At 37.7% G+C, this 15,650-nt stretch overlaps 1 protein-coding gene across 1 annotated transcript in view; it reads left to right on the top strand.

The window, feature by feature from the left end:
• The first annotated feature begins 878 nt into the window (after positions 1 to 878).
• The window catches only part of LOC139941100 (fibrocystin-L-like), a 58,459-nt gene continuing 43,687 nt past the window's right edge, over positions 879 to 15,650 (top strand). The window contains exons 1-8 of the mRNA XM_071937531.1: positions 879 to 1,167; positions 8,512 to 8,595; positions 11,559 to 11,700; positions 12,398 to 12,482; positions 13,728 to 13,785; positions 14,268 to 14,370; positions 15,006 to 15,059; positions 15,380 to 15,453. Coding sequence (XP_071793632.1) covers positions 1,098 to 1,167; positions 8,512 to 8,595; positions 11,559 to 11,700; positions 12,398 to 12,482; positions 13,728 to 13,785; positions 14,268 to 14,370; positions 15,006 to 15,059; positions 15,380 to 15,453 — 670 coding nt within the window. The 5' untranslated portion in view covers positions 879 to 1,097. The remainder of the gene's footprint in view (positions 1,168 to 8,511; positions 8,596 to 11,558; positions 11,701 to 12,397; positions 12,483 to 13,727; positions 13,786 to 14,267; positions 14,371 to 15,005; positions 15,060 to 15,379; positions 15,454 to 15,650) is intronic.

Raw genomic sequence — 15,650 nt, forward strand, 5'->3', positions numbered from 1 at the left:
ACAAAAGCAGCTGCGTAAGCCACAAAACCTATACCTAGGCCTAACATTAAAGTAAACTAAAAACAGATATTCTAAATCAGCAGAAATTTAGATAAATGGTAAGCTTACGGTATATACAACCACGTGTAAATCTCCGGTGGAGCTTAAGTTGTACCCGCAAGTTTACTACTCTTATTTCTCCTCCACACTGGAAAGCTTCAGCTTTAGATATTCTAAAATTACAACTTAATGCTGCCGCATTGCCTCGAGCGAGCAATTACGCATATGAAAAGCTTATGAGTCTCCATGAAGCATAATCAATTTAAAGGGAACTTCGAGAAATCATCTGAAAGTCAAGTTCATTATACTTATACACCAATAAATATGTGTCTTCGGAGAAAGACTCTGCTAGGGTCCAAACATGACATCGGGCCGTGTACATTACAAAGGTCCTTTTGGTTGGATAAGCAATTTGCAAGAGCTAATTCTAACTTTCACTTTCAACGTTGTACGTTGATAAATATTTCTTGCCTGTGCCGTTTTGAGCGAGTTTGATTATAGGGAACAAAACCCACGAGGGGAGACAGATACAAGAGGATTTGGTTCTCTCTTGGGGAGGAATCAGAGTGACCTATGACCCAGCTTAGAAGACCATGTCCCAGTGGCCCACTTTCTAACAGAAAAAGGGGGGGGGGGCAGGCACACTTATTATGTATAGAAAGGCCCCTGCTCCCATTACTCAGCCATCCGTGCTTAAAAACAGGTCTATTGTGTTTGTGTCATCACCCTCCCCCCCTTGAAAAGTAACTTACGCCACCACTCGGTGCAAGCCGAATATGCTGCTCTAAAGCAACCGTCTGTGTGGTTTGTCTTCATTAAATTATCTAATCTCAGTGAGCGCATAGTGGAAATCTTCATATGATATACCCAGACGAGTTATTTGCTCAAAGTATCAGGGGTGCTGTTCAACTCTTCACTGTACTCCATGGTCAAATTGACAAGAAAGGCGTCCCCTAACCAGCGTCTGGTACGCCAGGGTGAAGTGGGTTTTTAGGCCACTTGTGTGGACACCGGACTGGCTCTCTTCAGTTGCGGTTTAGTGGAACGGCTTCTCAGTCATGGCGTCCCTGACGACCAGCACGGCGCTGCTGCGACTGACCACTCTACTGACTCTGCTTGGAGTTAGTGGTAAGCTCTTTCACTTTGTCCAGTTTTTAAATAGATTTTTAAATAGACATGTCTTAACAGAAGTCTGAGTTGAATTCCCATCTACTAGTCTATGATATATGAACAAATGTTTGATGGGCTAGTTGATTCAGGCTTCCGTCTTTGTTGAGACACCATGTGTTTTTCTTCAAGTAGACATCAATCATTTTCTTAAAAATGTAATCAGCCAGGCCGCCGAAAACGGGGTGTTGTTCTTTGTTTGCTAAGTGAGAATACTCAAGTCTATAAACCTTTCGAAAAGGAAAGTTCTACTCAATGTTCTTGTTGAGAAATGGTTCATTAATAAGAACATATGAGCTATTCATTTGACTTCAGCCAAATTGTGTTACAGCATTAGTAAAGATACAAAAGCATAGTTATATAGTTGTAGTTATGAAGTTTACTGAGAGCAATGTATAATGAATCCATGTCATAATTCGAGAAATGTATTTGAAAACAAAAACCACCACGAAACAGCTGACATCGCTAACAGCCAAAAGAATGGACAATGTGTTCACATGCTGAACATTTGCCATGACTTTTCATTATCTTCTCTTGACTCGCTCGCCCAACCGAATAAGCCTAGCTTTCATATACTTGAAAGCGTACTTTATAGCATTGTATAAAGGTATGTGGTTGATCACTAAAAAATGCGACTACTTTGTCAACTCTCACCAATCCAGTAACGCGCCTTTAATTGTGATCCTCTGGGGAAAAGGGTTTCTTTTGAGAACGTTTCTTGCTTTATATTGTACTATCGCGGAGTGGTATTTTCCGAATTTGGGAATATTCATTAAAGGAACACGTTGCCTTGGATCGGTCGAGTTGGTCTTTGAAAAGCGTTTTGTGACCGTTTGTTATAGAATGCATATGGTTAGAAAGATGATGTAAAAGTAGAATACAATGATCTACACAAATATGCCTCGAAATTGCGTGGTTTTCTTGTTACCTCGTCCAACAACACGGTCGGCCATTTATGGGGGTCAAAATTTTGACTCCCATAAATGGCCGACGGTGATAGTTCGCGACGTAAAAAGAAAACCGTGCAATTTTGAGTGATACTTGTGTGGATCATTATATTCTACTTTTAAAACACCTTTCTAACCATATACATTTCATAACAAACGGTTTCAAACGCTTTTTATAGACCAACTCGTCCGATCCAAGGCAACGTGTTCCTTTAACCGCAAACTAGAGTTTCGGAAGATTTTTCAGTTTCAAAAAGAGCTGTCCTGCCGCAAATCCCACTTACTTAAGTGGTGTTTAAAGCTTTGCACGTATAGCCACATAAATGTGGTATGGACTAACCAATGTTATTTTCAACTGTCTTTGTCCGTCTGTACTTTATTTGTCAAAACGTGATGCTGTTTTATCAGTTGCTTCGTAATCTCCCATTTTTTTTGGACAGTAAACAAAGCTAATCCGAACCACACATAAACATTTTTGTCAGAGGAAAAACAACCCATACTGTTAAAAAGTGTACACAGATCAAATAATAACCTCAAGTTAATTAACATCTTCCGGATTAAGTTTCATCCCGAGACTTGTCCGAGTCATCATGAGACAAAGATAATTAGATTACATTGGGTTACAACATCACAAAAATTAATAATGCTTGATCAGCTTAGCTGGGTGATTAGTAATTGGATTAGAATAATACTGCAAAATTTAATCTGGGCTGTTTATAAGGAGCAAGGCGTTAACCTCTTTCGTACAAATATTTCTAACTATAAATCAATCACTTTCGAAGTATGAAGAAAATGGTGTATCAAATGAGTACCTGGACCCTTTTATCCCAAAGCTCTCTTTTATCAAGTTAACACCGAGTGCCGACTATTCTAAAATACTTTCTGCCTGAAATATGCAGGCCCCTTTATTAAGCAAAAAAAACAATTCCGTATGCCGTATCATAGGTTGTATTATAAACTTAGGTGTCGTCCCTGCAAGGCAAAGTTGTTGAAAGACTTCTGACTGCATCCCAACAACGATACTGACAAACTATAGGTAAACCGCAAACATTTAAACGTCTTTGTCCGTTTCAAATAGTTGTCGTAAATACTCATTGTATAGCTGATGTAAAATCTAAATTTGTGTCAAGAAGTCCTGCCTAATCCCTTGTTTTCACTATCTTGTTCTTATCGGAATGATAAAAATGTATGTGTACAATGCTTGCTTGCCCTGGGTACGGAGAGTCGATTTACCAGGGACCTCCGCGGGTCTGGGTTGCCCATCAAAATAATAGGCAGGTGGGATGCTTCTCTATTTCTCCACGGCATCAGCCAGCATTTTGTCCTTCCATTTGTTGTTATCATCCCTACCGTCAAACGAAGTCCCCGTGCGTGTATATTTTGTGGTGGTATGATGTATTTGCCCAATGTCTCCATGTGCCACAGAGTGTCACACTTCAGAATGTTCTGTTATTAGCCAAAATAGTGTTATTTATTTAAAGCGTCATTAACTATTCGTTTCATTACTGAGGGATCGAAACTTGCGGTCGGCGAGAACGCTTAGCTGCTCGTTTTTATTAAAAAAAATTAATACACAGTATTGATTGTTACGCCATTATCTTCAAAATTCATTAAAAAGATTCTCATGTTATTAAATATTATCGCATAACACATCGCATCGAATGATGTCGAAAGCCTTTGCCTTTATATCTCTTCATGTTAACTCATTTGCCCAAATCGTTATTTTTCTTTCGATAACTGCCAATCCTGGCTATAGGATTGCCACCTGCGTGACACCACAGTGGAAATTACAATGGCCTGATCTGAAATTCCCCAACCGTAGTTTGCTTTGACTAAGCGTTATCATCACAGTTGCAGACTTGCCGTTTCCATAAAAATCGTAGGCGTAATTAAAAATTGCAAGTTTATAGAACTGATGATTAGAATAAAACAACGCCGCCTTTCTTCTACACTGATTTGCTAATAGTGAACAAGTCGCTGGAAATGCAAAGTATACCTTTGTTTTTTGTAACCGTTTGATGAACGTATTGGTATGTATATGTGGAAATTTCGTTTCAAAAAGTGGTCCCGTTTTGTAAATCAAGCCTATCACCGAAAGGGCAAACAAAATATTTATTGATCTGATATTATAATGACACAATAAAAACAACATTCAGTAACCCTGTAACAAATTTTGGGAAGTTTTTTTTGTAAATGCATAATTAATCATTCTGGGTCTGTAGTATATTGCCTACAAAATTTAAGGTGAACAATGTCAGATGCACTCTCGTTGCCTAGCAACACCTTCTATACCCGAGATGCACGGTGCGTTACATAATCTAGCCCGACCGTAAATAAATGAAGTAAATCAGATACGATTGCATTCGCACACGTAAAGAGCTTGCATTGAGAAAAACACAAATATATTATGCTGATTACATGCTTTATATTCAATACGGACTATAGTGGGACGACGAGCAGTTTTCAGTGTTCTTGATCGAGTGCGGGATGAGTCATATAGCGACCGGGCGGGGGTGAAAAGCTTCGGTCGGGGATTCTGAGTCGATGAAGACGCAAGACCTTGGCCTGCGCCATCTTTCTTAACCTGCAATTCCAGGAAATGTGTGAATGTCAAACGTAGAAGTTAAATTTAATTTATGTAGAACTGCATTCTATGCGACGAATCGTTGGCTCAAAGGCAAGGTTGAAATTATATGAAGGAAAACAGAACACGTCAAGAAGATATAGAAAACGTTATAAAATCGAATACTTCAGTGGGTCTACATGTCTATATTTTATGCGAGAGTCAACTCAAAGCCATGGTTGGGGTGCCTATAATGGACATATTCAAGAAGTTCTTATCTAATGAAAACATTTAACCAAAGACATTAGTGTTTGGCAAGTATAGGCCTAATTGCATGAAAAGAGTATGCTCTCGGAAAACCCAGCACTGTTTGGCCAATATGAGGAGTTACATTTGTTTTTTATAACATTAGTTATAACTATGAATATATTATATGTGATTGCATCTTTGAATTATTGACACATTATTCACTATTATGGGCTACAGTAGTCATTGAACATTTGTGTTTTATAGTGCTCGTCAGTGATGTAGTATAAGTTCATATAGCTGCTTAAGAACAAAAGGTAGCTAATCACAAATAATATGCTTACCTGAATATGACTACCAGCCAAAATACAATTTCCCATGTACACTCTATGACTGATATACTGCTTATTTCCACATAGCAAACAAAAATTTGCAATATTTTCTATGAATTGCGCTTACAGAAAAGAACCATATGTTAACTTCCACGCAACGTCCAACGAGCAAACATTTAATTAACAATTTATTATGTCAATATTTGCCTTGCTCTTTGATCACGTTGAGACTTAATTGGTTTATCTGCTTACATTGGTTACCAATGAATGGCTCAAGTGTGTGCTTTGTAACTGCTTTCATTTGAGATCATGTAGGCCTATATTATATGCCTAAACAGCGCATTCCATTGAGTGGAAGTTGTACTCGAAATAAAAACATTCCAGATATCAGTGGAAGACAAGGATTTAAAAAGAGTTCGTGCGGGCAAACCCAATTTTGAAAGTGTATCCTGTCTTGCTTCGTTTGTTTGTTCGTTCATGTATTATGTTTTGTTTTGTCCTCAAAACATTGATAGTTATAACAAATAAAAATGGCAAAAGTTGACAATTCGTTGAAGCATTGAGGAATATTAAGGGTTTCCTTACAAAATGGTCGGTTTATAGCAGATTGCCTGGAGCTCGTCATAGCGTGGGGATTAGTAAAGTTGACGTTTCGTTGAAGCATTAAACAGATTAAGGGTTTGCAACTTAGCGGGTTTAAAGAAGATTGCCTGGAGCTCCTCGGATCATCTCGGATAAAGAAGTAGCCCCCCCCCCCTCCACACACACCCCATCCACACACACGCTTCCAATGATTGACCAAATAGGGCAAGAAGCTGATCAAACTTTATGGATTATGACGGAAGGTGAAAGTACTGTTCTCTTTTGCGTCCGTTCCTAATTACCAGGCACCCTCTGTGGTGTCTATTGATCACCACCCGCCGAAACACTGCCCCTTAATCATGGCACTCCACATCCCTCATTGTTGGTGTGGTCTCATCACCCTCCAAACACATGCACGACTGCCCAAATTACTCGTGAACTGAGCAAACTGACGTCAAACCAATACCCCGTTTACAATCAAACCGGTTGCGAACAATCGTCTTTATTTATTGTTTTTGCCCCGTTGCCATGGCGCTCGATATAAGCTGGTTTTGTCCAGTCCGCGTCTCAAGGATGTCGTAGGACAAAACGATACAGTCGCTATTTCTCCGGCTTTCTGTTGTTCGCGGTTCTCACCTCTATAATTGCAATTTTATGTAACCCATAAGTCCAGGCGTTAATTCGGATTTGAAGAATAGAAGGAAAGCCGTATCTGCTTATTTAATCTATACATCATCGAGTACGGTTTTTTTTTACAACCGCGTAAAAAAGGTGTCTGCAACTAACACCGTTCAGTTGACGAGTAGAACTAATTTAAGCCAATAAAACCATACACAATTTAACGACCTATTCTGTATCTGCAAATCGAAATAATTGTTAGGAAAGGGAATGAAGGCACAAAGTGCAGGTGTTTTTCCTTGTTCGATTATGAACATCTCAATCTCGATATTTTGCGTCTCAAAATGAGACAATCCGTTCCACCGCGAAATGTAAAGTACGCGAAAAAGTCCGGCTTCGTGAAATGAATTCTCATTTATTTGTGTATAATATTGTTTCATATGCTTTAATCGATGTATAAGCGGTTAATTGTTATCATAAGGTGTGTTGATCGGACATTCAATAATACGCCTTACTCATTAGAATTATGGGAAAACCTATACTTTCAAAACCCAAAACTTGACCCCCTTTTAAAACACGGCAGGGCCCAAGCGCGTAGCATGCGAACCAATTCCTCATCGAACCCGCCTTCCCTAAAGTTACAAAATAAATCACTTCTAAACAGGCACCTCTGTGGGGGTTTGTTCGATTAAGTGGTCACTTGATTTGACTGTAGGTACTCTTTTGTTTCAAATCCATTATAAATGTGAGTTGTTTTACAGTAAAGAAAGCGGAAACAGAATTATTCGCCTTTGAGTGAAACCCGTCCTCTTTGGTTTGACTTGACCGAACAAAGGTTTTCGACCGTACCTGGTAGGGTCACTCATTTTAAAAAGTCTTGCCATTCAACCATTGTTTGGACTCTTTCTTCAATAGATTGTGCAGGTCTTGGGTGTATTGAACATTTTTTTGTGACAACTTTTATTCCACCAACGTTGCTTTGCCGGGTCCTATATGTTGGAATTTTGCGAAAGACTAATACTTCACCATGCAGACCCTCGTGATCAACAACACTGTCCGAACGCCCATTGAAAACAAAAACCACTTTTTATACACCATTTTGTTTGTCTGTCGTGTAGATTATTGGCGTGACAAAGGGGGGGGGGGTCAACCCATCCCAATTGGTGTCTGGCTGCCCCTCCCGTTTGAAATAAATACTTTTTATATAAACACATACCAGTTATTGGTACATTATAAGCTTTTATGCAGAAATGTCTTTTAAAGCATTCGCTACGAATCATGCAAACATGATTGTGACTGACAATGTCAGACTATCGTAAAGCATAGAATATAACATGTCATACTGTAAACAACAGCGCGGAAGGACAATTATGACAAATGCAAATATAAACTTTATAGTTTTGATTAAACAAGTGCCACCTAGAAAAACATCAGTTATTCAAGTCTCGCACGTAGCCCTACACATCGAAAACTAGAAAACAAGCCGTAAAAAAGATTTGTTTTTCCACTTTATACAAAATGTTATTTTACATGAAAATACGCATGACCAACCACCCCAAAGCTTTCCCCTAGTTTTGTCGGTGTCTTATAGTGTGGATTAATTCATTTCACGACTATATTTGCACAAACAAGCGTCCGTTGATACCAGCGGACCGTCAAAGACCAACTTTATGACAGCATAAACTCGTGCAAATAATGGAACAACGATAACACGAAAAGAGAGTTAGGAGTTACATCAAATCAAACAAAGGGTGCTATTATAATGATTGATGGTGATGAAATTGTGGAACCTCTGTGTCACAAGTTGTAGACCTTTTATCTTTATATGAAAACAAATCTTCCCTTTAAATTATATTTATCCAAAGTAGCCCCCCCCCTTCATTATACTTAAAAATTAAAAATACTAAACTTTATATGACTATGATTTTAACATTTATAAAAATAGCAAACAGTTTGTGCATTCTACCAAGTTCACTATAATAACTTTCTTTCCCCTCATTTTACCTTTTACTTACAGTAAGTGGATCATCCCGAGTAACGTCTATCTCACCGACCTCCGGCAGTGTGGCCGGGGCAACTCGACTGACCATTTACGGTGAAGGTAATACACTTCAGTTAGTGTAGTTTTATCATCTTTTTACTCTTTGTATTCTCTGTATATTTTTCTGTAATAATGAAGCTAATGCACTTCTTTTGGTATGTTTAGTAAATAAATGCACACATTAAAGCATATCAAACATAATACACTAATTTGAAAACGCTCGATGTTCGATTGCAGTTGAGTACAGTTATTAAACATTCATAAATACCTCAGACAGTTTCGCTATTCCTATTGGTGGAGAGCGCGTCACGTGGGTGTGTATAAACCTTTGTTTATGACCAGTAAAAAGTGTTGAAACATGGGCGTGACACGCGAGCTTGCACCTGTTCTTATAAGACAGTTTGTTCATTCCTATTGGTCGAGAGCAACGGCTGAAACAGTTGTGCCACATCACGCGATACGCGCGACGCGCACAGCATTCCCTTAAAAGGAGTTGTTTACCCAAGGGCGGCGGAGGGCTTTACCATTTCTTAGCTAGCTGGAGGGATGTTGTGGTGAAAGAAATCATTGAACAATTATAATTTTTGCATTTATTTTATTTTTTGACTAAAAAGTGTTGATGTTTTTGACCGAAAAGTTTTTTTTGAATGGAAATCAAAGCGTGTTGAATCTTGATAATTTACCGAGACGAAGTTATCAAGAACCAGGCCTCGTTGGGATTAAACCACTAGTTGAAAACCTCTTCACCACACATTGATTCCCTTAGTAAACGCTGAACGATCTCTTCATCAAATACCAAATGATTTAAAACTATTGATTTTTTTTTTCGAAAAAGTGGCTGTAGTCTTTATACAGAAGTTCCTTTAGGCCTAGTATATATTATTGAAGAACAGACTGATATTTTATTCCCGAAATTGCATATAATTAATTGGGAACCTTTGGGGGAAAACACAACAGCCAAGTCATTATCGATCCTCTACAGCAAACACCCCCACACGTCAATAAGTGCCCCAGGGCCACTGCGTTATTAACCCCAACAATCACGCCTTCCCATTCTTTTAAATAATCCGCCATTGGAACAAGCAAAGCCATTTGTTCAAGTTATATAATGTTTACACCCAAGCCATGGCGACGTAGCAAGCATCACATCAGGGGTAAAGACTACAACAACGTGACCGAAGAATAGAACTGCACTTTCTTATAAAGGTGCAAGGAAAACATGTCTTTGTTCCTGTGTTTACGGATTGGTTTGAGAGAACAGGCATTGAATCGGGAATGTTTGCTAGGAAGTCCTGGTATATAACGAGCACATCTTATAATCGATACTGGTATGAGTTCGATAATAAAAGCATAAAATCAGGTGTTAAGATAATGGTCATTCCTCTTTAACTTGTTGAATTTAGTGAGAATAGTATGTTTGTTTTAAAGGGTAACACAAAACACAATGTCCACAGATTTACTGTAAACTTACACAGTTTGGAGATATTGACGGTGGAAAGCTTACTTGCTGAGGTGATGTAGTTTTTGACAAATGAGTAAAACAATGTCACGAAAATAAATGTCTGTGTTTTGTGTCTTACAAAGAGTAGCCAAATCCATTAAGGCACTGAACAATGTACCCCTCTCCCTCCGAATGAGTCTACTCCCGTTTATTTATTCACCCACCCGCCCATGAGTCGTGTCCCATCCTTGTTGAAGACAATGGTGAATTTCAAGACGAATTGCCTCGTTTATTTATTCTTAAATAATTTGTCTATAAAGTAACGGCACTGCCAGACAGTTTTTAATTATGATTACGTATAAGACACGGCAAATTAAAGGAAAGAGAAAAAAAATTATATCAAAAAATAATCAAAACTATTTATAAGAAGACCAATTTTAACAAAAATTCCATTCATTTTAACATCTGACTAGTTCGTTTGAAAATAATTGGTCCGTTAAATCAACATTCAAAAGGAATAATGAATCACAGTTATGGGGAAATGAGTGAATTGAATGCATTGTTATATGAAATAATAATTGAATTAATCTATAATAGTGAAATTTACCGGCAAGAAAACCTATCAAGGAACTTGCATATATAGACAGAGGCCTATAACAAAAAGCTTCAAAGTACAGTAATGTTTATGATTGATTTGTGTCAAGTCATGTTTGCCTATCATCGGATAGCATCTAATAGCATCGAATGTTTGCACATTAATCAATAACATAAATACTCGCCTGTGACATTAACGATCATGATATACTATTGACTTTCGTTCCCCCTAAATCGACTATCTAGAGTATGTACAGTAGTGATTTGATCGTTATAATGAGCCTGGCACTCGGTTGCCCAAAATGTTTTCAAGGTAAAATATAGATTGGTTTAGCTGACACAAAAGTCCGAGGCATGAATTCATGTTTCGTGTGATTAAACCAGGGGCCTACCGCGGTCAAGTGGTTATAGACTGCAAACTAACTTGCAATCACAAGGTTGTAGTTCGAATCCCCCCGATAACCGCTGATTTCACAATGACGAGAATAAATATTGTCGTCCAGTTACTGAATCACAATTTCTTGATTTGTGCAGTTCCTAATCATGGATGTTAAACCAATGTTGTAATGAGAGAGATTGGCTGTTGGTGTTTATAATTATATCCTCCCGCGGCAGTTGCCGATTTGCCTATACCTTTAAGAATGCAAACAAAAGTAAGATAGCCCGATACCACTACCAGTGATCCGTGTTTTAGTGATGTATTTTCATAAAGTTTTTCTTCATTTTAGTGGTTCAATAGGTGTACTTTATTTCCATGTTTACATCGATCATAAACATGTATTTTTATATTTTCAAGTAAACCGTCATGATATCATGATGTCATCCATTCATCGCTGGATTGGACAACAAATGAACAATCCCAAGCCACACATGTTGCTTCCAACAGTTTATAACAACCCCATCGTCATGATGTTATTTTTGCTTTTTGGTGTGTTCCTTCCTATTTTTTCCCGAATTAGCAAAACACAAATTATGTTTCGGTTCCCAGAATTTTCTCCGGATCCCTTTAGTTTTGGAGCTGGCAATGAAGACAAAGGTAACTTGGTGTACCTAAGAACCGAGTTCAACACCATCGAGTGCGATGTTTTACCTTACTACAGCAACAAGGAGAAGATTGTTTGCGACACGAGGTAACGTCTAAACTATACATTTGTGTTCATAAAACTTATTTATTTCAAGATCTGTATACAGGATACATAATGTATACATGATGTGGTATAATGTGTCTTTACAAATGAGAATAATGAAAAACATTACTTGCGAGTGTAATTACAGTTAGAAGAAAAGGGTTTAACAAATTTTAATTAGAAAAACAACAAGATGGGTAAAAATAAACTTAAACATTAAAAACTGAATTTTAAAAAAAACATTAAAAACTGAACGGCTCGATACGCTGTTTGAACAAATCTCTCCAATACTTCACTTAGTACTGTGCTGTTGTTCAAATTACGATGGTTTGGGTTCTCGGGTTGATGGTATCTTTCCCGACCTTCCACCTAGACCCCCGTGCGACTCACGCCGCGGCGGGAGCACTATGTGGATTGGGTTTTCAGACCCTACCTGACTGTGTGGGGTTCATCTGTAATAAAAATACCTTGGGTTTCCTCAAATATCTGAAACTGAAACGTCCTTCATTTTATTCTCTCTTTGGGGTCTCTTGGCTAGTATGGTGATAAAATTCGCTTTTCTAAGACTAAAGTCATTGGCTTCCAGTGCAAAGTTTCATCTAGGCTGAGCAACGCTGAATATTGTAAGGTTTCAATGTGACTTTTTAAACATTGAGATTCCCTAGTCATGCCGTATTGTCTTTTGTTGTTTTGTTCACAGGTCTGTGGGTGAAGAGGGCGAATACAGTATTTACGTCATCGTAGATGGCGTGCCAGTGGAGTCTTACTGCAACTGCAAATACAAAGTAGGCACAATGTGTCTTTTAATAAATCTAATTCATCTTTGAATAAAATATCTTGCTTTAACATTTTCCTTCAGCCGCGCCACGCATCTGGAACTCTCTACCACTTAATCTTCGATCTTGTCTTTGTACCGCAAAATTCAAGTCTCTTCTAAAAACTTATCTTATGTCACAGGTTTTCAATAATTTATTTTGTTGTGTCTGTGTTTTTTTTTTTTATGTTATGTTTTTTTTTTTTTTTTTGGTAATTGGTTTTACTGCGCCTTGCACCCAGCATGGTGGACATGTGCGCATTACAAGTCTTATTATTATTATTATACAAAATAGGCCTATACTATACCTTTAACAAAGATGCGTTTTACAGAGTTTTGGGTAAATAAGTTCCATCAAAATGCAACAGAGTTTAAAGAAAATAAGTTGCGTTGAAATACACAGCAACTTAACGGCCCTTTGACGTTTGGTTTGAAGAAGTGTCCCGTTAACGGCAGTACAAATGTGTCTCTTTCCTGTTGGTGTGGTCGTCTGATGGTCCAACTGCCCTGTAAACACTGCGCATACACGCTCGCGCAGGTGAACTTGCCTGAAAATACCTTGAACTTGTAATGCCATAAATTATAAAACTTCGGCAGGTGCTCGTTTTACGGTTGCTATGGCAGTGTCACAACAAAACAAGATTAAAACACCTACGTCCTTGATATTAATTGCAATTTAGTTAACGCTTGAGGTAAGACTCAATGTTGCATTTAGACGGCAGTAATGAAGAGGTAATTTGTGTTGTGACAGTGATAAACCTCAGAAGTGTCAGTGAACTCTCTAAAAACTAACATCCAAATAAGAAATGACAAAAATGAATCAAGTCTGAATTCAAAATCATGGTAACACAGGTTCTCTCCTTCTATAGTATGCTGTATAGGCCTATGGTTTATTGTAAAATGATTCGACTATTAGCGCCCATATGAGGCTGAACAAGTTTACATTAAAATGCTGTTGTATTATAGGCCTTTAATAAAGTTACCATTTATTAAATATGATTATCAAAAACGTAGGCCCTTTATACAAAACGTGGTATTGTATTTTTTTCGGTGAAATTAACATAAAAAACGGGTTTCTCTTTAACGGTAGGATAGACTTGGCTATCACAAACGCTCAGAAAAAATGTAAGACGCCGATATCCAGATAATTTCATGGAAATATAAACGGAAGACTTCTCATTTTGCTTTCTTTCTGTCTATTTTATACTCACAACAGTATAACAACGGCAACACTCCAACCATCAATTCCATCACTCCCACCAGTGGGTTGCCAGGTATGATTCCGTTTAATTTTGAGTCTGTACCCTTCACTGATAATTATTAATTAACAGAAAATTTGATTTTATTATAATTCAATAGACGCTCATATATCATATACCGTTGGTTTGTGGACGCCTACAAAAACACTCTTATAAGTGTGGTGGTTTGCAAACGAAAATTCTCGGGCACGTTTTGCTCACTTACGATAATATCAACAACCTGTAGATTGGTCAAGCTTTCTTTGCTTTACATTGTATATTGGGTTTTCTCTTGTGGTGGATCAACTTGGTGTCCCGCAACTGTGAAACCTTGACTACTATATCATGTCATTGGTGTAAAGTTTCAGAGTTATATAACTGAAATGCGACTCAAGGCCAACAAGTTCCTAGATATTTGCCTGATCAGTCGTTGCCTTGAAAGCACGACTAAGCACTTTTCGCTGCCAATGATATCTTATCTTTTCACCAATTGGTTTACGACACTTTTATGATAACAGGAACACATGTTGTGATTGATGGCAGAATCATAACCGATGTTTATGATCCGAGTAAAGCACTGGAAGACGAAGACGAATATGAAAACAAAAAACAGATTCTCAGGTATGGTTTAAATTAAACAAAGATGACGTAATAATCTTTGACAATAGAATAAACTACAAACCACTTCAAGTTGATCTTTTGATGTGCACCGAAAGCTATTTGTCTTCAAAATAAACTACACAAAAATTGTCAAAGTTTGTTGGTCTGTGAGATAAATCGCAGTAGAGTGGGCCGCCTAACCTGGAACTTCAAAGTGAGTTGCCGTTACTACTGAGGACTAGCAGACGACGCAGTGTGTTTGTTCAATCCCACAATGCATTTCACTTAAAATGGCAGCGCCCTGTATGCAAAAAGACGGCAGTGTTAGTGAATAAATACATCACGGTTAACTACTTTTCTGCAGGGATATCACGGGTTCCAAGTATAAATTTAACATCTTTATACATTGAAGTGTTGTTTGATATTGCTAAGTCATGCGATCGTGATGGTGTGAACGTATTTCCAGTCTGTCTAGTTCAGTTAGTTTTTCCAGAATTCCACCCAGCCAGAGCGTAACGTAGCATGCAGTGTCTGCATATGACACGTCCGCTGTGCACACACACGTAGCGTATTGTACTACAATTTGTATACACAGTTGTCTTCGACACGAGTAGTATTCCTTTTTTAATTGTTTGTTGTTTGAAATTGTATTCCAGAATTTATTGGGGAAACTACCAGTGTGACCCATTTGATCCAGAGACTGATGAGTTGTAAGTAAATTCACTCTTCATGATTTATTATGTTGTCAGAAATTCAAATTGAATAATTAAATTAAATTATACTTTAATTTTTGTTAAAGTTAATAATAATAGAGACTAGCTAGACAACGGCTAGCCTTGAGCTACCATTAGTAATGTTTCTCTCTACGTTTCACTATATTTCCCTAAAATACCAATCATTATGGTAACTAACTGGGGAATGTGATCTGAATAATGTGCACTTTACAGGTCTTACTCTTATTATTATATTATATTTATTATGATTATTTTATTATTTATTATTATCATTTGTCTTGTTTCTTTTCTAAAAGGTACAATATCTCCTTGGATAGCGTGGATTCCACGGATGGAACCATTGAGTGTGTTCCCAAAGGAACATTTGTCGGTTAGTATTGTGAATCTTTTATTAATATTTGAAGAAAAACAAATTCATTTGTGAGATGACCGAAATTGCTTATATTAGGTGGTTGGTGTTTAATTTTCATTGATATGTGGGCCTACAGTCGAATTAACTAAGTTGCAAGCGGAATACAAAGTTCCCTTTAAGTTACCAAGAACTTAAATTTGTAGAGTGGAAAAGGT

The sequence above is a fragment of the Asterias amurensis genome, chromosome 8, assembly GCF_032118995.1.
Source record: "Asterias amurensis chromosome 8, ASM3211899v1".
Taxonomy (NCBI): Eukaryota; Metazoa; Echinodermata; class Asteroidea; order Forcipulatida; family Asteriidae; genus Asterias; species Asterias amurensis.